The sequence below is a fragment of the Musca vetustissima genome, unplaced genomic scaffold (genome assembly GCF_032173495.1).
Source record: "Musca vetustissima isolate MV318-11 ecotype Yass unplaced genomic scaffold, APGP_CSIRO_Mvet_v1 utg1603, whole genome shotgun sequence".
NCBI classification, from domain to species: Eukaryota; Metazoa; Arthropoda; class Insecta; order Diptera; family Muscidae; genus Musca; species Musca vetustissima.
Window position 1 is genome coordinate 33,306 of NW_026884791.1, and position 24,676 is coordinate 57,981.

The 24,676-nt window shown below is 32.7% G+C and overlaps 1 protein-coding gene across 1 annotated transcript in view; it reads right to left on the bottom strand.

Annotated features, from left to right (window-relative positions):
• The window catches only part of LOC133331804 (leucine-rich repeat and calponin homology domain-containing protein), a 30,396-nt gene that overhangs the window by 2,304 nt on the left and 3,416 nt on the right, over positions 1-24,676 (bottom strand). The window contains exons 2-10 of the mRNA XM_061540179.1: positions 8,337-8,714; positions 8,120-8,256; positions 7,175-7,409; positions 6,682-7,111; positions 6,024-6,614; positions 5,857-5,965; positions 5,653-5,790; positions 5,494-5,571; positions 2,193-3,499 (exon numbers count right to left, since the gene is read on the bottom strand). Of these exons, the coding sequence (XP_061396163.1) occupies positions 2,193-3,499; positions 5,494-5,571; positions 5,653-5,790; positions 5,857-5,965; positions 6,024-6,614; positions 6,682-7,111; positions 7,175-7,409; positions 8,120-8,256; positions 8,337-8,714 (3,403 nt within the window). The remainder of the gene's footprint in view (positions 1-2,192; positions 3,500-5,493; positions 5,572-5,652; positions 5,791-5,856; positions 5,966-6,023; positions 6,615-6,681; positions 7,112-7,174; positions 7,410-8,119; positions 8,257-8,336; positions 8,715-24,676) is intronic.

Consider the following 24,676-nt stretch of genomic DNA (forward strand, 5'->3'; position numbering starts at 1 on the left):
TTGAATTTGAACTACTCCATTTTAGTTTTTTAAAAAATTCGACCATTTAAAACTTTTTCTATATCAATTTTATTTTTTTTCAAAATTATTAATGTACTTTCATTTTCATTTGTAATCGCGCTCGGTAATATTTTCACAATAGAAAATTTGTTACGCAGTGTTATGTGTATATGTATAGTTTTGATAAATAGTTGAATTTTTTCTCATAAATGCAAGATTTTTGTTATTTTGTAAAATATATATATTATTTTATTTATAAATATCTGTGTATGGGAAGTGCCGTAATAAAATTCATTAGAACAATATTGGTTCTTTTTTCAATTTTCCGTTTCATTTATATTTATATTCTATTTCTACTAAAAGCTATATCGAATTCTCTTAAAGATATTTGATTTCAATATTTGTCGTTTTATTTTTTTTTTATTTTCTATGAAATTAGAGGAATGTTAGTTTTTGTGTTAAGTGTTATTATATAAAAATATATATTTATGTATGTGTGTATGTATGTAATTAGCAATGAAATCATATTGATAAGATTCCAAGGGGATTCAGTTTGGCAATTCTAAGTTAACACATTAGTCAAGGTTCCAATTTCTTTTGTTGCATCACTCATTTCTAAAATGTTCACAGATCACGCATTCACTATAAAATTAATGAACGCCAACTATTTTGACCGTGACCATTAACAACTTTCAATATTAAGGCACTGTGTATTCGAATATTTTCAGATTGTTACGTTTTGTTTCTTTGCTTGTTTCTGTTGTTGTATGCATTCATACTTATATCTGTGTATATAAATTGGTGCAAAGGATGTGAAAACTATGTTCAATATGATTCCATTTAAATATTAATTTTGTTTTTTTTCGTTTTTTTTAGTTCTTGGCATCAGCTACTACAATTCTAGTAAACACTTTCCCTGCTTTTTAGTTAAACCTTCTTTTTGATCATTTTATTTACGTTATTTTTTCATTCAGTCTAAAGGAAGTTTAAACAGAGTACGTAATATACTTAAATTAGTGAATAAATTCAGTATACAATTAAATAAATGTATATAGTTAATTTTTCATATAAAATCAGATTCAATCGTTTGTTTTTCAATTCATGGGGTAGACGAGAGATTAACGTCACATTTCAAATTGTAAAAAAAAAATGTGTATTTATAATCTAAAATTGTTTAAAGAAATAAAAACAACAAGAAAACGTGTTAATAGTATTAAAATTTACAAATAAAAATCAAACTTTTTCAATTTTAGTTGTATTAATATAAATAAAATAATGCTCATAGGTATCAATTAGGAGATACAAATTGTATAAAAAGTGTTTGAAAAATTTTCGAGATTCATTTGTATTTTAAAATCTAAGAGCCTTTTGGCGAATCCATGTACCTATTTCGTGTCATTCTCTTTTATTGGTATTTAACTAAATTGAAAATATGCAAACACTTTAAATAAACCATACAAAATTTGTAATTTGTTGTTTTTTTTTAATACTGAACAAGAATCGGTTATAAGTTTTAATATATAGTTTGTTTGGTTCGTTTTTCTGGTTTAGAGTTTCATTGGTGAAACTATATTAAGGAAATTATAAAATGGAATATTTATATATATGTTTAATTTAATTCAGTTCAAGTCTTTGGATTTAGTGTCTGTGTATGTCTGTTAATATTATAGTTTTTTTCATGTATAAATGCATTCGTGTTGTATATATTAGTATATATAGTTATGTTGTGTCTTCTGTTCATTTGGGAATATAATTACTTAAAAATTACAATAAATATTGAAATAGAATAAATTACTATTTAATAAAATTCGTTATTCATCGTTATAATAAAATGATTATAAGTTCATTTCTTAATTTTGTATTGTAAATATTATAAATTATTTAAGTACTTTGCTTAAAATGGAAGCAGCCTCTAATAAATATTAAATTATTGTATACTTGACTCATTGATAGAGAATAAAAGCAGCATTTGTAAAAAAATTATACTTCAGCTATTCGAACGTGTATGCATGTGTGTGTGTTACACATTTATGATTTCAATCATTGTTCAATATTAAATTGGCATTAAGCTAAAATGGCAATGCAGCGGCTAAATAAATCGAATAGAAAACGTATTCTATCAGGGATTCTTTTCATACGACAATCCCTGAACAAATCCCCTTACTTATCCCGGTAGTGGGAAGAAAATCAACAATAAAAATGTCACAATAAAAACACAAGACAAAATTATGGTTAACGTGTGTGAATCATGTCTCAGCATAAATATGGAAGATCCAGCTTCCTTTTCCTTTAGCAAGACTTCTTTGGTTAATAATTTCTTCTCGGATTCAACGGCTGCTTCATTGACACGATAAATACTGTAGATGTTTGATTTTGGTTTGATTATACCGCCATTAGGTATATTGGCATGTTCAAAGAACTCTATACGTTTGGACACTGAAGTGGCTGTTGTTAGAGATGGCTTCTCGGCATTATTCTTCTCCGTAGAAGGCAATTCCAACAGTTGATATTTGTTAGGTGTTTGTGATCCCGACATTTCGTTCAAGGAACTTATGACCTTTAGTGACAATTCGTTATTGTATTTCTCGTCCACTATTTGATAGAGGCCAGATGTATTTGTGGACGATCCAGTATAACCACCGCCAATGCCAGAGATAACATCGTTGTCGGTTTCAACAATGGTTTGTAATGTCGTTGTTGTATTCAATTCCGAAGAACCACCGAAATTATCCGACGTATTGCCATGGTGTGTTATGAGATTCAGTTTTATTTTTTGAAACGTTTTCAATTTACAATGGCGATAAAAGTTACCAAGAGATGTATGAACTTTTGGTTGACGTAGCTGCTGCTGTTGCTGCTTTTCATCATCATGATACACAATGTAATCACGATGTTTATGATCATCACCATCATCAACATTTCTGTTACTATCGTAACGACTGAATTGTTCAAAATTGGATTTTTCAAATTCCCTCATCATCTGTTCTTTGGTGCAAGTTGCAGTAAATTGTTTTTGCTCTTCTGGCTGCGATTGTTTGCCCTTCATTTGTTGCAGCACTTTCATTTCTTTTTCTTCCTCCTGTTCTCGTTCGACTTCCTCCAAGAGAACACAACGCCGTTTGTCTTCTTTGTCTAGCTTCAATTTTAGCTGTTTCTTTTCATATTGTTGCAATTTCATTTGAAAGTCGTGTTGCTGTTGCAAATTTGTAACATTCTGATGATGAGGATTCATATCCAAAGCAATTAGAGCAGCAACTGTTTTTAAAACAGCAGTAATATTTGGTAGTTCTTTGCGTTGTGGCTGTACGACTGTTTGTCGTTGTTGGTCATTGATTGAAAAATTTAAATCGTTTTGATTATTATTTTCTTGAAAGTCATTCTTTCGAACGTTGCTGTCACCACATTGCTGCGTACTATTGTCACCGCCATCAACTGCATCTTCATCATCAACACCATTGTCATAGAGGGGTACAACATCCGCACAGGAGCAAATCAACTCCTGCAACCAACACCAAATAACAGATTCATTTGTAAACTATTTTGTCATACAACTATTTCTTTAAGTGAGGAGTTGTGAGGTGGGGCAGGGTATTTTAATTCCATATAATGATAATATTGGGTGTTTACATGAATAGCTTTAGTCTTTATTTTTGTTGCATTTATTACTAAAGAAAACACTCTATACAATATAAAAATTTGAAAATAGTTTAGTTTCTTGCATGAATAGAATACAAGTGAAGAACTTACTTTTATATTACTTTGAAAGTATCTTATCTACATAAATTGGATTTTATCTGTTGTGATATTGCAGAGACATGAAACATTGCCTACTTTTAGGCACAAAATATATATTTTTTGTGTTTAAATACTAATAATCAAATTTCAACTTATCGATTCCAACGATTTTCATAATATATTTTTCATAAGAAATATGTAATTTATTAACATAAATATTACTTTTTACAACATATGGAAATTTACTGCAGTCTTCAAGACACACTTTAAAAGCTTTGAGCATGTTTCATGTTTGTTACTCTCAGTACTACATAATTATCGAGATAAGGAGTTTGCCAATGCTAATAATGTATACGCCAGACAAAGTAACGAAAGAATCTAGTAAATAAGAAGATAGTCGTATACAATGGCGTGGCCTAAATTTGAATATGAATAGCTTGTCATATAGCACGAATATAGCAACAATTCGTATATCGTATATTCAGGATAAATTTTCAAGAGCATTTAACTACACATACGAGCTATCAAAACAGACGAACAGTTTTTTAAATTTATTTATTTACTGAATCTACACGATAGCTGGTCTGTCATCCAAGATGGAAGAAGGCACTGGCGTATGTATTTACTATGAAGGACTATAAAAAAATCAAATAAAATTAACGAACTTTTTGCGCCTTTCAAGCAGAACTCTTAAAAATCACGAAATCGACAAAGCGGTCCATGACTGTACAGTTGATCTACATGACTTACTACGAGTCGTTATTCTTTCTTGGTGGGTTCCAGAACATAGCGAAATAACTCGGAATGAAAGGTCTGATTAGTTCGCTCGATGCGTGTCACAGTCTTCCTATATGCAGATTGGCAAAGTCCACAAGATTTATTACAAGAAAGCTGGCCGGAGTGCAGAACTTCGAAATCTATATCATTGTAATCACAGGGAAAAACGAGTCAATTTGAAAATAAATGGAGTGGAATACTGCTGTTTATGTGAGGATGAAATAGAACTGGATCGATAGAGCATTTTCTATGTAGATGACAAATGTTATGTAGGAAAGGCTCTTCTTCGGAATAAATACCATTAACATAGCATTGTAACATTCCAAAGATTTCCTTATCATCATAGAATGAAGTTTCCTATTTATATTGCGCTTTTCTAATTGTAAGTTACAAGCACTAAATAATTGAAAATACGTAGACAAGAAATAAAGATGGTGAGTTGTTTTTAAATTATGATGTGATTACATTTGTCTTATATTTCTGCTTGCTATACATTTTTAGCTCTTATTTAAGTTCATTAGTCAATTCATAATTATTATTATTTTAAAAACTTTATACTAAAAAAATCATCTTGCTCTCGTACTATATACATTTCAGTTTCAATTTTCACTTGTACCTAAATGAAATATATTCTCATGCAAATGTCCCAAAGCTGATATTCCAACAAAACTAGTATAATATTTTAAACTACATTATTTCCCATTATTTCAAATTATAGAAGATATTAGCAACAATCGAACTACACATAAATCAATAAAATTCAAACTACAATAAAATGTCTTTGAAAAATTATTATTATTTGTATTATTTTGTTTGCTATGATTTCTTAATTAAAAACTAAAGCCATTCAATGTAAATGCCCAAACATATGTTTGTTTGTATGGGCATAATATGTTAGAATTTGTTAAAAGGACATGTTAATAACAGAATGGAATGCGTTTAAAAGGAAAACAGAAACAATTGTAATATAACTGTACTCACCTCATCAACGCCAATTTTGCGACATGCTTCCAAAAAATTATCCACATTTCGACGACATCGAGCCATAGTTAACTTCGACTGCAAAACAAAATATACAAATGACAATCGTTTAGCAATTTCATAATTTATTGTGTAATTTATGGTATTGGAAAAACTCACTACTCCTGGCGAGGGAACATGAATGCTGGCCACTGAACGAGGTCTTACATAATTTGCCAGATGACACAATATAACACCATCTGTTAATGCCGATGCAATGTCTTCGGGTAGGGTCATTTTCAAACGGGTTTCAATAATCTACAAAAACAAATATTATTGTTATTAAATTTCAGTATGGAATAAATAATAATGAGATGTACATACACTTCGTAATTGTGTCATTAATTCAATCTCTTCTCGTTGCCGATCAAACTCCCGACGCATGGTAAAACTCAACTTTTCTGGTGGTATATCATGATTCCAAGTAACAGTGCTAAATAAGAATGATAATCTAATAATTCAGCTTTACACACTTACTAAAACCGTCTTACCGATGTGGCTTTCCAGTTGCCACCAATTTATTGTTACTGCTGCTGTTGCTAATGCCACTTCCTGCAGTCGTTGTTGTGAACTTATTATTATTCGTTAAAATACCCACTCCAACACCTGATACTGTGGCCGTATTTATACTCCCATTTGAAGTACCATTGACCATTTTCATAGGACTACTTGGCTTTACATAGCCAATACAATCGCCATTTGTGTTATTGGTTGCAGATAATTCGTTCTTCACTGTCGCTGACATCAGTTCGGTATTCCTAGAGGGTATAACCTTTTGTATGGGTTTCTTTGGTATGACTACAATATCATCGCCATTCGTTGTGGCTACTGAAGCGTTGGTTAAACCATTCGTATTGTTGGCACTATTTTTCATTATGGATTTTGGCACTGGTGCAGTTTGCGTGTTGCCATTCAGCCGGATTTCCATGTCATCATTGGCAGGGGCTTGATTATTTGGGGGCACAACAGCTGAATTATTCGATTGTAGATGATGCTGTTCATTGGAGTCGTTTATATGCTTTTGTTCTTTGATTTTATAAACTTCCTGACTGCGTTGCTGTTTGAGAGCTTCTTTATATTCTCTGCAAATATAAAGTTGTAACAGAGTTAGAGCAAACTTATTCATGCATATATTGTGCAATATCTTACCTATAAGTCTGTACATTCCCTAAATTCTTATTAAACTTATCATCTTGTTTGGAATTTGTTTGTGACAATTGTTGCTGTTGCAGTTCATGATGATCGATCATACCATCGTCGAGATCTGGTGTGGATCCATTACTGGAACCTGAGATATTGTGGCTATGGTAGTTGTTATGCAATTGCGGTGATACATTGTTTGTCATACGGTTCTCATCTTTATTGGTTTTGAGTGGAGAACTCGCTAAATTCTCCGTAGACTGACTTTCCATATTCAGAGGTTTAACCACAGCCGCTGATACACTAAGTGATTCATCTACTATAGTGCTTGTGCTCGATGTTAATGATGAATCCATGAGATCTGGAGTAACTAATGTCGCCTTTGCCAGTGGTGGTGTTGTAGGCGTTAAAACTTTGGGAGAATCCGCTTTAGATTTAACTATAACAAAATATGTATATAATTAATTCCAGTTGATGAAATAATTAAACATTTTCATCTTACTTGGCATATCATGAGACCATCTTTTATCGATGCCATCACATGTACTATAACCGGAATCCACATGATGTCTGCCATGGCGATGTGTATCAACAACATTTCCGCCCGCCTGATTACGTGGTGCTCGTCGTAGAGTTGTATACCCATCATAGTTACCACCTGCCCGTGACCCTTTCTCATCTTTGGTAGCCTGCGTCTCCAGATATTTAAAAACATGAACCAGACCACGAACACATAGCTATAATGAAACAATGTTTATAAATAAGTAATTTGATAACTCGAAACCTAACCATCAGTCCATTAAGGTTTTGATAAATGTTGACCAGAATTTATCAGCAGCAAGCTGATTTGCAAGAGGGCCATTCACAAGTGGAAGTTTATCGACATTTTACAAGAAACTTATTTAAAATCAAGCAATTCGGGTTTCAATTGATTTCAGTCATGTTCTTCGTGGGAATTGGCTATAACTTGGCACTCTGGGGTGGTAATTGATCATCATATTTGTAATTTTTAAATTTGTTCGTTCCTTCTTAATACGAATACAAACTAAAATCTAGTACATCAAGGTCAGATTGATAGAAACAAATAGCTATATGATCTGTTCAGTGCACACATCGATTAACTCCCTAAAACGATAAGTCGAGAAAGAAGATGATGGAATGTATGCTGTTTTTAAAATTTCTTAATATTATATATTCAGCTTTACAATATAAAATAATCAATCTACTTTTAAAGTTAAAAGAGATTTTAAAAACAACATGCATTTCATCTTCGCTTTTCTCAACTTTTCATTATCAGTAAACCGTTTGTGCACTGAAATATAAAAACTCCTCATATTTTTAAAATTCGATATTTTCAGCTCTTTATACAATTCGAAAACAATTTCCCCATTTCTCGAACTTATTCATTGCCATAAATTATTCCCAAAAATAATCTTTAAATACTTACACTAGCTGGTGGAGATGTCATAGGGTTATTTTCTAGATTTATTTCGACCAGCGTTGACATCTGGCGAATTTCAAGAGGTAGACTAGAAATGCGATTATTGGATACATCTAATGAAACCAATGTGAGACAAGTTAATTCTGAAACAGACACAACAACAAACAACATTAATCCCACAATCGAAACATAATACACACACAGCCCCTTGACGGACACTCACCTCGAGGTAAATACATTAATTGATTGCTGCGCAGTGAAAATGATCGTAACGATCTCAGCTCTCCAATGCGCGCCGGTAATGTTGTCAACTGATTATACGACGCATCCAAATCGGTCAGACGATCCATGCGACCCAATTCATCGGGTAGTGCGGTCAAACGATTATTCGATACGAGCAATACTTGCAGTGGCAGGAAACACAATTCACGTGGCAATGATGACAATTGATTGCTACGCAAATCCAAATATGTTAGCGATGTTAAATGTTTCACCGATTCGGGTATGCTGCGTATGGTATTGTGATACAACAACAATGTTTCCAAAAATGAAAATGTCGTGATCTCTTCGGGTAATTCGCAAAATCGATTGCGCGATAGATCTAAAAAGAGAAAAGGAAAGGAATGGTTTAAAAACAAATAGACACATGGAAAATGGAAATTGTAAACAAACATTTGTTTATAAACTGAATGCAGTCAATCCTTCTTGTTGTTTATTGTCATTTTCAGAAATTTCCTTGTTGTTAAAATTAAATGTGAATCGAGAAAAACGGTTTGTTTTTATTCAAACAATAAAGGAAGTGAATATTTCTATAATCGTGTTTTATATACATTGATGATATGCACGTTTTGTTGATGATATGCACGTTTTGTTGTCGTCTTTGAAATAGTATTTATAAATGTGCATATTTATAAATAGCAAACATTTCGAATACAAACAAAGGTGTAAATGTGGTTAAAACGAATAAATATCTAGATCAACATGTTATATTTTCAATCGAATGAAAAATATAACATAGGGAACATAAACATTATGACTACTGGATACAAGGAACAAAATGTTATATTAAAATTAACTTATTTTAATAATGTGTTAATTTTCCATTTCATGAACAAAAAACACGTATTACGTTCCAATCGATAGTTGCGGTGTTGATGTCGCATTCACTAATGACAGAAATGTGAACTGTTCTGACATCAAGATTCCCGACATACATCGGCCTATTCTATTGTAACATCTGTTTCGTTGAAAATGAATTTTATTTTTAGAAATGCATTGTACACACACAATAATACGAGGTATGTCATGCGATAAATGGGGACAAATTGTTTCGAAGCTTTGAAGGCAATTTGCCTCTAAACGACATAGGGATTGAATTAAAAAATGACGACGAATTTATGATTTAAAAATTTCAATAATTTGTTATGGACAAATCTAGCATCAATTGTTAATACCTGTTAATGGTATAAAACCCACTTAACGGAACCGCTTCCAATTAAAAATGGATTACAACATCTATTGATGTAACGGACGAATGGATTCTGTCTAACGGTGGAAGGTTAATGACCTTTAAAAGATAGTAAAGCCACCTCTCAAGGTATTTCATATGTAGATCTTGCCTTATCATATCGCTGATTACATATTGAACCATTCAAGAATTTTGACCACAATTACCATACATCCCCTCAATAAACATATATGCTCATCCATCAGCCAATGATATTAATTAGAACTATTGTCATGTAAAACACACTTCAAGTATTCTGTATGATAAATTTAATGCATATTGACAAGGCCAATTATAAAAAAAAATTGTGATAAAGTTTTAAATTGTGAACCTGGTCATAACTTGTTCTTTTCTGGAAAGTTAGTATTAGATGTATCAAGATATTTTGGAGTTATGAAAAATATCCGAAATACTTAGACACACCAAAGTAATGTAATATATATATAAATGGGCTGTTTTCTATACCAATACTGCCGAATTCTATTTTTACTTTGTCTAGCCAAAATTTCATAAAAAGTCTTTAATTTCTATAAAAAAAAAAACACACACATATACTTTTATTTAATTCGCTAAACGCATGTTTTTTGGCACACAACGAATTAAAAATATTTATGCAAGGAATGTCTGTCGGTCTGCCTACACTCCACTTTTGTACACCAACATACATGTAATTGAAATGCGACAATGTATCCATAACACAGCAAGCTTCCTCACATTAAAAAAAACGCAATAATAATTCCTGTATTCAAATGCACAAGTCGGCGTTATGCGATTAAGTGTAGATATTTCACAAGCAACAGCAACTGACCCAAATTGAAAATTTTAATTATACCGGATTGGTGAGTAGTGAGCTGAAAATAAAACACCCTCCGTTATGCAATGCAATTTTCCTAAATACAAATACACACCTTAAGTTTTCCACAACAGCAACGTATTCAAATAAAAAGAAACAACCTGCAGTGAGTAAACATTTAATAAGAACAGTGCTTTTTTGTGGTATGGTTTAATGTCACTTTAAAGAGATGAAGAATAGCTAGATATTTAAAAAAATAATGACAAAGGGGATATTTCACGTTCCAATGTAGGCCTCAAAATTGTTGAAAAAGTCTAGAGGTATATTAAAAATACAATAATACAAAATTGAAGTTTTAACATGATCTGCCAGCCAACATTTTAATATTCGAACATATAAGGACAAGACCTTAATGAAAGTTGAAGAGTTCTTCCAATAAATAATGTAAAAAGAAATATTAATTCGCGTTTTCGAATTTGAAGAGGATTATTCAATGCCTAAACCGCTATATATTTTTATCACGCCTCAAACTGTAGAAAATGGCAGCTACTTATGTGTTTGTTTACGCGTAAGCATTTCATGTCATTGAAAGTAGGTTGAGGTTGAATATCTAAAGCATAAAGAAAATATAAGATTGCTTTCCCAGACTAAGTTGATGTACAGAACATAAATGGTAGATATTGCAGAGTAAAGTATTAACCCACTAATGCCGGCGAAGAGCAATCGAAAATTACCGATGTATAAGCTGTCAAACAGAATATAAGTTACACATTCTCCAAAGTAATAATAAAATTAACAAATGTTATCATGTTAATGAATCACTGGACAAGAAAAAAAACGTCTGCAGTTTCAACACCACCACCCTATGGGGGTTAATCTCAAATACTTGTCCAGTTCCACAATTCCATGCAATTCATAACTTAAATTGTTTGTAATAATAACAAAACTATTTTTTGTAAAGTGGCACGGAAAATAAAATCAAAACAAATACAAGTTTCAAGCCACATACATACTCGGTACATGTCTTCTCTGTCATCTGCTGGCATGTGTGGTTCACTCTAGGCGTTTTGCTTCATTACAACTGTATAATGAAAATCGTCCAAGGCAATCCAGGCACACAGCAGCCTGAGAATAATAACCAGTTTGCAAACAGACCGACTTATAGTCTCCAAAAAAAAAACGACGAACTCATACACAACCAAGATAATCTGACGACGACGACGACAATCTGTCCAACAACCGCTATAGCATTGACAAGGACAGAGTGGGAGATGGGCTAAATCATTTAATGGTGCGTAAACGTCTACTTAGGGGACAGGCATGGCATGAAACTAAAACCAACATCCATTTAAAGAAAATCGCATTGTAGGGGACCACCACAGTGCCATGATTGTAGTTTTCAATGAAATTGCATTGTGTATTGCAAAACTATTTTTTTTAACTTTGTTGTAATAACAGCAATGACTTTATTGTTGTTTCATGTCATCGTACACTTACAACTTCCAACCATACACTAAATGTAAAATGCATTTATGTTTATATTAAAATATTGATTTAATTTTGGAAATAGCATGAAACCCCATAAAGTGTGCAAATACATTTGAAAAAATAATCTGAATCCAATATTTTTATTATAATTTATAAGGAATGAGTAAATTTATAAAACCTGCCAAGATAGTAGTTCGCTACATCAAATGATTATGAACTAAGTCGAGCAATGGTGTAAAAATGGTGTTTCGCCTCTGTCGGGGTATTCTAGGTTGATATGAAATAAATGTAATCGAAATAAATGAAGGATATGTTACAAACATATGTCGCATGTACGCAAGCCTAAAATCTGAATACTCAGCTCAATTTTTGGTCTGAACAGGAGCGCTCAAATTCCCAGTGCTGGACACCGTAATATACATCCAATGGTTTGAGGGGGAGTATGATAGTAAATATGGTATAGTATGGCTGCAGATTTCCAGATTATATAAAAATGCTTTCATAAATAGAGCGACATGACACTTATCTTTGGATAACCTTATTTCCGTTATCAAAATCAGCAGAAATTACTGAATTCTTTTTACCCGGAAGTTCTGATATTATTTTTTAACATATATAATGTTTTTCCACAGTCAAACATAGCCTTAGTTTTCACTTTTTCCTCTTTGCAAGTATATGAATGTATAGTGTAAATAATTTGTTCTTAAAGATATATTCAACATTTTACATCCTCAACAAATAAACGATTAACATGTCATCACTTTTCTCTTATAAGGTTTCAATCCCATTTCGAAATGCATTCGCTGTAGCCTCAAAGTGGCATTGTTAATAACTTGTTCATAAAAATAGTAAATATGGCTAAGACGACGTTCATTCATAGAAGGTAATGCGTTTTACTACAAAAGCACTAAAAACTTCGTCGTATTTTTCTCCTTCTAAATCACACTCCATTTTTACTCCATTCTACTTCACTTTAGTCTAAGAAGCAAACACTTTGCATCTGTTCGTAGAACAGACAGACATACCACCAAGGAGAGCAATTTACAAAAACCGGTTGAATAAACTTTTCTTTTATGGCCATTGACGTCTTATTGCTTGCGGAGGAAATGTAGTGGATACTAAAAAGCAGCAGCGTCTAAAATCAGCAGCATACACAAAGGAATGAAGTAGAATATCGCTCCAGGCTGAAGAAACCCCTACCTACCTTAGAAGAAAAAGTATAATTGAAACCCTATATGGGATTGATAAATTTATGCAGATGGATGTGGCAGTAAACGACTGCTGTGTGAATTCAGGCCGACCTCTGCAAAATGTTACTAATGCTGCTTCAATTTATCCTTTTAATGCAACAATAACTATAAACTGAAACGTTGCCTAAGGGACACCAGTATGCTGATACATTATTTTCAGATTAGGGCATTTTTATATAAACAATGTAATATTGAAATTTTACAACAAAATTGGAGTCTAATATATTGTGGGTGTACAAGCCATTAATGTGCATATTACAAACACGGAAGAACATATTCACTATTTAACGAACTTTCGGGTGAGATTTTATGTCTTATAATAAGTAAAGGTTATTATGTCAAATCTGATGTACCGGTATTATAATTCGGAAAGGTAACGAAACCTTGCATAAGTGCATAATGCCATTAAGCCATGATCCATATACATATGTAGTTTATTTTTTCTTAAATCATTCAAACGTTTCCGTTAATTCTGTGTTGTTGTTTTTCGAAGCAGATCCTAATATATTGCATGTAATATTAAAATTATATGACGACTAAAATGTTGCCGTTTAGTGTACAGTGACATGATGGAACAATAACAAAAACAACAACAACTGTCAATGGCATATGTGTAACGGCGTCATGCATCTTTAAATGTCTGAAGATCTTAAGTTCACTTCTCGTCGTCTTAATCCTCGTTCGTTACGCCAAACATTAGATGAAGTGCTCTACAAGATATGCCCTCCCTCCTCACTTAACAATTGAAGTGCAATGAGGAAATTGCATTTTTTATTATCTTCCGTCAGACCACATCCGCAAGGCAAACATAAAACGGTGCTAAGACAAATGCATGACATTTATTTAGGTCAATAAAAATTAAAATAAAAAACAGCATATTAGCAATTCTAAAGAGGTCCATCCCATCCATTGGATTTCGTCCTTGTCTCTCTTTTATTCTATCAAAAATTCAAATCATGTCGCCATTCCTCTTTCGTGTAGTTATTTTAATTATTTGTAATTTGAAAAATCTGTCATTATTGTTTGTATGTATGTATTTTGGCTTTCTTCCAATACCTCCAAGTCTGCTTAGATATCGGCCAATTGTGTGGCATATTTCCTTTTTGTTTTTGCTTTACTTTTTTTGGTCATTTTAATTTTCCTATGAATGAAAAAAAACGATGGCGAGGGGTAAGAAGAGAGTATCAACATCTATTGAAATTCCCATGGCTAAGTGACTACAACAAAGACGTGATGTTCCAATTGGAAAATTGGCATAAAGCCATTCATGTACCACACGTACATAACTTTGAAACACACTGTTGTTTTGTTTGTGTTGCTTTCTTTCTTTCTTTTGTTTGTTCGTTTGGTTTGGTTTTCTTTGGCACTTTGAATACTTGGCGGACTGACAGGCAACTATGGAAAATATTGATGCTGTGGAGAAGTGCTGTTGTGAAAAAAAGTTGTTATCAAAACAATTTCTTGATTTATGACCCCCACTTGTCATCTCATGGGAATTTGTGAGTATGGGAAATACGCATTTTTAAAACCACTGATATAGAGGTGCAGTTTAAATGGATAGAATCGGGTTTATTGACGCCTTTGCATAGTGAAAACTACTATATATATGTTGATTTTTATCATTAGTATCAACTCAAACCTACAAATTGGATGAGCGTGAAGCGTGGATAGTAATCGGATTTACACCAAATAAGGGTTCAACCAAACGGTTTGCGTCTGCTACAGTAACTTCGGGTAATATGGACCACCATTTTCTTTTTTTGATATTGTGGGCGTAACAACGGTAAAAAATAAAAACAAATTGTTTTCACAACATAGTCGATATGTTGGCTAAACATATTCCATGTCAAAAATTATATATATATTTGTCTATAAAAATGTTATTGCATTATATTTCAAAAAACTCTAAACTGCAAACCCTGTCGTGATTGTTGATCAATTGGATACAATTAGAGAAAATGTTGGTGTTCGCTGGTGCTGCGTGCATTGTAGAAAACTCCGCCGACTTTTACAATTTTGTAAAAGATTTGCGATCGGAGTTAACATCGATAAAAAGCGAATTTTCCTCATTATTGACCCGATTTGAAAACTTTTCTTCAATGTTTGAGAAGTACCAAGATCTAGAAGAGTTTGTGTCATCGCCGTCAGTTTCTGTGCAGAAACGCAAGAGATCTACGAAAAAGGCGCTAGGTAAAACTTTCCTAGTCGTAAAGCCTCGGTTTCTGCTGAGAGTACTGTATCACGAACAGTTTCTGAAAGTGTCATAGATAGAACTGAATCTGTTCGTAGCCAGTCGTATGCTAGTGTTGTGACGGAGGCAGCTACTGAAGCCAGAAAGGATATAGCGGAAGGAATGATAATCCCTAAAACCATGAGTGTTGCTATCCCCAGATTGGAGACAACTACTCATGGAATACAGGAGTTATTACTTCCTTCATCTGATGCGTCTTCAGTGGCTGCTCCCGTGGCTTCAACTGGTATAATCCTCCTTCCAAACCTCCCAAAGACCATTAGTGACGGTTCCAGCCATGAAAATGGTATTTGTATCTAGGTTTGCACCGGATACTATTATTATATTAAATCAAAAATTGAGGGTGTTACTTTTTACGATGTTTTAAGCTTCGATCAGTATATTCAGAGAGTATGTCTTCATTTAAAATATTAGTGCATGAACATATATTTACAAAGTTGATTTCGAGAGATTATTGCCTGCTAGAGCATTCGTAAAAGAATTTCTAGAAAGGACAGCAAATTTGGCTCGATTGCCTCGTAAACCAGAAACGGCTTCAAAAAACTAAATAATTTTCTTACTATTTGCTACCAGAATGTAAGAGGGTTAAATACAAAGTTAACTCGTTTATATACTGATGGCCATGGTTTTGATTATAATATTATAGTATTTTCTGAAACTTGGCTTAAAATATCTGTGCTTAATAGTGAAATTCTAAGTTCAAAATATCAAATTTTTAGAAAAGATCGGATAAATAAAAGGGTTGGTGGAGTTCTCATCGCAGTAGACGCCAAATATTCCACTAATGTAATCCAATTAAATCATTTAACTGATATTGAATTTGTCGGCATATCCATTGAATTGGGTAAATTTAAATTATTCGTCACAATCCATAATTAATAAAATGAATGATTCGGACCGAATATTAGTTCTTGGCGATTTTAATATGCCATCTGTGAAGTGGCTTTCATTGCCAGAGTCAGAAGCTCTTACTCCATTCACATCTGATATAAATTTAAATCAATTTACTTCTGAAATTATTAGTCGATTTTGTGACATTATTCTCCAACAAATAAATAATATAGTAAATAATCATGAGAAAATCCTTGACCTAGTCTTCGTAAATCATACACCATATTTTGAATTAGTTAGGATACCTCCTATTTGTATTCCTGAAGATAATTATCACCCAACTTTATGTATATCCATGATACATGATTATTTAATTTTAGACAATTCGCTAAACTCATTAAAAACTACCTTTAACTATAAAAAAATGAACTTTTGCAAACTCAACTCACTTATCTCATCTGTAAATTGGACCTCTATTTGCCTTTGTAAGAGTCCTATTGAACTCGAGTTTACAATAGATACATTTTATGTTACTCTAAACAAATTTATTTCTGAATATGTTCCTACTGCTAGAACTAGAAGCTCTGATAGACATCCATGGAATACACGCGAATTGTCAAGTATAAAAAACTCAAAAAATAAACTTTTTAAAAAATATAAAAAATTAGGATCCTCTATAGACTATGCTAACTATTCAGTTGCTAGATCAAAATATACAATAGAATCCCGAAGGTTGTATAATCTTTATCTTAACAAGATTGCATTCTTGGGTAACAATGAATGCAAAAATATATGGGTTAATGTTTTGGAATAGCCCCAATTAAAGGTTACCGCCCTATTTGCGGTATTTTGAAGGTCCTTGCTTCATTATCCAACCGATGCACCTGTAATTTCGCATATCGAGTTTTCAGAGGATACAATACCTCCTCGCATATTAAATGCGCCAACGTTTCGAAATCGTCCTCAAAAAAAGGTCCCACATTTTCATAGTGGTCCACATTAACCGACATTGAATATTTTTATTTAAAAATAATTATCGGCTTCAAAAATAAATAAAAATTAAAAATCGCCGATTGTAATTACAGCTAAACGCATATTTTTGGTAAAGAAAACCACATAACTACTTTATATTCGAGAAAAACAAAGTGTTCGACTATTTTGCAAAAACTTTCGACTATTGTGCTAAAAATGTTCAAATCGCACTTTTACAATCAGAGATTGACATATTTCATGCATTTTCTTAGATATAGGGGGTGGACCACATTTGACGCAGGGTCCACATTACCCGAAGTTACAATATTATTTAAAACATGGATGATTGCAAAGGAGTTGATTTATCGTCGATATTAGAAAATATCCATCCGATTACTATTATTCCCTAATTGCCAAAAACATGCAACATAGGACCACAATAGGTCATTCAAATTCTCAGTGGGCAAAAAAGGTCTAAGCTGCGCAAATCCATTACTAGCATTCGAACACAGGGATATAAACGACAACTAAATTTTTATTTATAATTAATTTGTATTAATTTTTTTTTAATCAATTTGAGGAAAATGTAAAGAAATACATTTCATAGATTCAAAACAAACACTAAAAACCAAAACATTTTTTTCGAATTATTTCATTGGAATATCACTTAAGCGGCTGGCTGGCTGTTCATATTTAGCTTTCGTAAATGTGATTTAAGTTACAGTGCCGCAATAGCACACAACTTGAGTTTGAATAAAAAAACTCCAAAACTCAATATCCTGTCAAAGCCATACAGTTAAAAGTATGCGGAAGCCTTTGCCATAGTTGCTTGTTCGGCAAAATATAATTGAGGAAATTCACATTTTGGAATACCCATTGAAGTTTACTTTGGGGCTTGGTTGCGCAAAGTGTCACCAAAAATATTACTGTACATAACACATTCAGGACATGAAAGAAAAAAAAAAAATGGCAGGACACGAAAGAAACAGGTGTAACGAACCATAAAAATTACAGCCGAAAACACACACACACACTCGCGCAATTAAGTTTTTTCATCAAAAGTAAAAGAAGTTGCTCAACTGCAAATACCATTACAGTCAGTCAAAAAGCCCCAACCCAATTTTGTATAAAGCCAAAGAAAAAACTTCTACTCTTCTTCATTGGCAGTCATTCCGACAATGTACGACACTTTCCGGGGAGTGGAGGAGGTTATGAGCTGATCATAACCTCCTCCATATAAACATATAATTGCAAAATATGTAAAACGACATACGTAAGGTAGGTATGCGTGAGATATACACATGATACCCATACATATAAACATCTGTCTGTCCGTGTTAAGTTGCTTTACGTTATGTGTACTTCATTTTGGAACAGGAAGTTCTATCCGATACAACAACAATACTATGGCGGACGTGTGGCGCACGAACCGAATTATTTGGTTGGTGATTTCATTCATGACTATGACCATGCAGAAGGCCATAAATCCATGTTAGTATCAAATAGTACCTACCGCAGAACATTAATTAAATTGAACATTGCTACAACAATAAAAGAAAATAACAAAGCACAATAACAAATTGGGGAGCAGCCTGCCATATTGGAGCTAGTACAAATGTTGTGCTCAGTGCAAAGTTGTCATTTTATGACATTTGCTTTTTTGTTCATTCCCTATTTGATCATGACCCTCATTTTGTCATTTGGCAATTGCCGGTTAACTTTCACTTGCCAAATTGTGGCATCAAAGGATTGCATTAAGTGTCAAAATGAAATATTTACCATACAAATAAATTAAATTATTTAATGGTGGTGTAATTTTTAGGCATTAGTCCTTCTCAGTTCTAGGGATGACTATTGAGATGCCGATCATAAACATGGAGAACACATAAATTACTCGAGGAATAAACTAGAACAGGTATAAGCATCATACGTTTAAAATTTGGAAATAAATTATAATTAATAAGTACGTGTGTGTACGATTTCCTACGACAACTTCCATAAATAATATGCTATAATCGACAGTATCAACGGCATTTAATCGGCCAAGTAATGCCAAGACCGTTCTATGTCCTTTACCTTCACTAACTGTATTCTACATCCTCCAGGCAACATAGAGATCGTTGTTAATTTCAATGGATAAATGATCACAAGCAGCTCACCCGCAACACTTTGAGACGAAGAAAAGAAAACATCGTTGATCTCTTATTAAGTGATAACTCAATTCGTTTTTAGGTAAACTTGTCATATTGCATGGAAAAATGAATATGAAAACTGTCATATAATTGATAACACTCATCCATATCAAGAAGGAACCGACATTTTCCAGTTGGTCCAATGGTATAAGAGGGAGTATCTATAACAAGCAGCCTATATTGCATGTCTGAAAACCAATACCGCTTTCCACCCCTCCAATAGCAATAACTTCACCTAGACAATGTAGATTAGTTTTGGCACAGTTATGTTAAAAATGGAACATATGACATATCAATAGATCGGCCAAAATTACACCAGATTTCTTTTAACATTTCGATTGTATCTTTGCTGCCCTTACATTAAAGTTTTAAATACTTTATACAACTAATTTCATACTCCTCTATATATATGAATACACCCATTTCACAACACAAAGTACAAAAATATTTTCCACATTTAATGTTTTATTTCACAGCAAAGCATGAAAATAAACCAAAAAGAAAAAATAAAAATAATTCCCCGCCACGGTTAATTGTTTACGCACTTTGTGTAAGAGTATAAAAAATTTAATAAAATAAACAAAATCCAAAAAAGAAAAACAAATCAACTCGAGAACCGCAGCTACAAAAAACATTTTGCGATTTTAGACGAGCAATGTATGGTTGAATGAAAATAGAATAAAACTAACCAACAGCTGCAATGAATCATTTGTCAGTATATATTTGTATAAGATTTCCTATTTTTACAAATTTTTTTGTAATTGAATAGCAGAAATTCTTACAAAAAAATATTTCAAATGAATTAAAAAAAAAAAAAAACAAAACACTTGCGAGGCTTACAGATCTTAAATTTCGTAATATAATCGCCATTCAATTAAATACTACAAATGTTCGACAAGTTTAATAATAACTTGTCATAGCTGCTGATTTCTGTATCAACTATTTCTAGTTTAGTTGTTTACAATTCTACATTAAATTATATTTGTGATACATGTGATATTTGTAATTGAATAATTGTTAACGTTTCAGCCTCGATACAAACTCATGGAAGATCACTCTTCTGAAAAATACAAAAATTGTCTAAACATTAGTAAGTCGACGATTGCAAAAGAACAAGAAGAAGAAATACACATTTAAAAAACAACCCCCGTTTTATTGATTAACACAACTACATTGGCAAAAATGTAATAAAGCTTTGCAGAATATGATGCGTAACTCCACTTGTAGCGAAAATAATTTCCCTTTGACAAACTCAATACCGCCAACAAGCACAAGTATACACTTGATCTCCCGTACAAATCATTCCACCATCATAGACACACATCATTCCCAATATGAATAATGGCACGTTTTCCGAAACCATTTACAAATACTTAAATCTTCGCTAAGCTAGTCCATCATACTCCCAAAACAATTTTTCCCTTTTGTGTTTAATGTCCCGTTATGTGCACGACACGTGAATTGGAGGTAGTATTCGAGAGAGAGATGTGTCTTGAAACCACCCTCAAGAGATTTGATTATGAAAACTGGGTACATAACTTTTAATGGACGAATGACTGCAAGTTATGGCTAAATTTATGATTTCTTTCTAATTGGATGGTGATGAAAGCTAGATGATTTATTCGAAGAAATATACAATAGACGTTGAAGTTTCCCTTTAGGGTTCAACGAATATTCTAAAAAGAAAAATATTTCCCCATACACAGAGAGAAAACAAGACGAATACTAATTCAATTCATTTGTTTCCATTTATAAATCCTACTGTGCTGTCCAGTTAGTATTTGTAAATGTCAAAACAATTCCAAAATATATCGTTTTATTTTGTCGTCTTTCCAATAACACCAAGCGCTTGCTATTTTGCTTCAATATCCTATGCCTTAGGTCAGATTTTAAGTAATTACCATTTTTCATTATTTACAAATAAAACTATGTGGTATTTAAGAATTCAGTATGGTATTGGAGTTATCATCATAGTTGCTCACCAAATGTCATCTTTATTGTTGATCTTCGAATTTTCGAGGAGACCCACTCAAAAGGAGTCGGACTTTAATATTCACCAATAGTTTTATCCTTTACAACTTTATATATAGTTTTCATTTTTTAAATCGCATTGGTGCCCAACCTAAGTTCAAAACATCGTTGACAATCATAAATAATTTATATATGAATAATGACAATTTATGTTACACCCCTTAAAATATTGATGGAACCTAGTGTAAACATTTTGTCCTTCACTTTTCTGCACTGACAATGCACTTTAGTTTGTGCTTTATAGAAGTGCATAGTTATCGTAACAATGGATCTATTCCACAGTTGGTACGGGCAATGGACGTCGTTCCAGACCGTTTATTGTTTTTTCTTTGCTCTTTTGTGTAAATCAAGTCTACCCTGTTTGGTATCTTGTAAAATTGGCATGCAGAGCACGGATTATTTACGATGAACGCACGCCCAAACGTAGACAATCGAAAAGCTTTTCCACACTCACAAACACAGAAGGCTGTTGTTTGATTCTTTTTTAGGCTCCACATAATTTGTTTAATTTAAATATGTGTGTGTGTATGTTTGTAGAAGCGCGTCTGTTTTCATGAACATAGTTGACGTTCCTTCTAAGCTCAGACTGAATGACAGGCAGTCAGTAACAACAACAATAAGCGGGTGGAAGTGAAGAACCTTTATAGCAGCTATAATTGAACATTTAACTAATGACGGTATTTTTTTATATATATTTCCATAAAGAGGCAAGTATGGGCAGACAATGTACAAAGGCTGTCTGTCTGCTTAATAATTTAGGAATGCCGTTGGATAACAAATGTAAACATTTAAAAACACATATACAGATATGGGACAATAAGGTATAAAAAATCCCAGGAGAGTTCCGTTTTCCGGAATAAAAATAATATTACAAATCTCGAAAATATTGAGTATATTTATAAAGATCAAGGTTTACCAAATTAATCAATTTTTATTCATGTGATGAGAGAAATGTCGATATTGTATTGTATATCTGAAAACTACCTAAAAGACAACATAGTCAACACATCAAAGCGATAAGTGAGCAAAAGTCATATTTAGATATAAATGGATCTGCCTTTATAATAGGCTACATTCATACGTAGGAAATATATATTACTTGTTTTAATTTCTACTTCTATTTAAGTACAACCTCGATATCCCATGTTGTACCAGCGAAATGAAAGTCCACATAATATATTTCCCTGATATTATTCATTTTTACCCGTTTATTGAAAAAATAAATCACATAATATTTATACTGTCATCTCTATACATTGAAAACTGCCTATTGGTCGTGTTTGCTTGTTTTTCTTATCGTCGCCGACATTTTGTTGCTGCCGTGGCGTTGCTTGGAGCTCAGAAATACTGTGCACGTCAAAAGTTATTCGTCACCAACATTCGTCATGACTACAACTTCCTGAATGGAAATACATGCGATTTCTGCGGTTGGTGTTGCCAGTTTCCCCCATTTTATTTTATTTTTTTTTTTTTGTCCATGACGTCTGTGGCAGTGATGTTTGTTTTCTTTAAATAAATTTGTTTATATTGCAGTTAATAGGACAAAACAAATGTTGTCATTGTTGTTGTTAATAAATTTGTAGGTTTATAAATGTCACACAAATTATAAGGCTATTGACAAAATATCAACTACAAAGAATCATTGGTGCGATTCTGTAACTGTTTTACGACAGAATTACCGACGATAATAATTTCGTTAACCAATATATTCGATAATTTAACGACTAAAATAAAGTAGTTGCTGAGCACTACCGACAAATATATATTTTTTTATCTTCATTTTGTATTTAAACATGAATAATATGTTGGCTAATTTTATCGATATTTGTCAGTAACAGCAACAAATATTACAAAATCGCACTGCGGATTTGCCTAAACTAAATTTTCAATGCACTACATAGGAAGATGGGCACGAGAAGTTTCATATACAAGGATGTTTTCTATGCACAACTTTCAGAAAACTTCCAACATTAAATACACTCCTCGCACTCAACATCTAATAAAACTTTTTATTAAAATTGCAAGTTCTGAAATAAAGCAAACCCACTTTTTGTTATACTACACCACAGACCCAACCGGTCAGGTCAATAAATTTGTTACTTTAATAGTTTTTAAATAGAGGCAATTTTATTCGTTTCACACAAATAAATTATCAATATTTGGTGTTAAAAAGTATTTGAACCAAAAACGGAAATTAATTAATTCCATTTTCAAACGGAATTGAGGAAGTCACATTGTGGGTGTGTATCTATTATTTGGGTGTCTGCTATGAAGTGTGAATGGAAGCCGCTTCACAGTGTCTGTATACATCTGAAATGCTGAGAATTACATGTTGTAATTTAGTTCCTCGTTCACTTATCTACAACTGTGTGTGAGTGAGTGCGTGTATTCTTTGTTTATATCTTCAGTGGGCCTGTTTTTTAGACAAACTCATTGGAAGCAAACAAATGAAGACGACACACTTAAGTAGATGCGTTTTTTGTTTGTTGGATTCAATGATGATAACAACTCGTCGAGAAAAAATAGAAAACAAATGAAAATTGGAAACCCATGGATGAATGAATGAGAATACGAATATAACAACAACAACAACAACACCGCACAAACAAATTACAACAACAGCAGCCAAACAAGAATGTAATGAAATTGGATACAAGCAAACGCTACAGAAGAAGAAGAAGAGTTGATTAATGTTCAACAATGATGATGACACGCTCCACAAAAATGTATGTCTCATTGTCTATCTATTATTTGCCCGCCAGTTTAACTATGACTTTGTCCGTCCTTTGTCAGCATTTAATTAAAAAAAATCGTAATCGTAAATATAAACAAACAAACATAAAATGTGTTACAAACGCCATAAAGAATCTACAAATACAAACTCGAGGTTTCTAAAAATGTGAGCATGTGTGTTCCACAAAAGAAACACAAAATTCAATCTAATTTAAGCCCTGCAGCATGTGTGGTTTTAAACACTAACAAACAGTTGGTTCTGGTTTAGTGGAATTAGCTGAAAAACTTGAATCATGGAAATGATATATAAATGCATTACTAGGATTCCCTGTCATTTCTCCGATAGGGAACCTAAATCTTTCAAAAATAACAATACAATTTCCATCCGCAAAAGAAAAAAATCTTAAGAAACATGAATTATCGCTAGTGTTGAAATGACCTCATTGAAAAAATGCACAATTTTGGCGAATAAATGTGCTTGTCCCAATAAAATTGTACAGAGAGATATGCTGCAA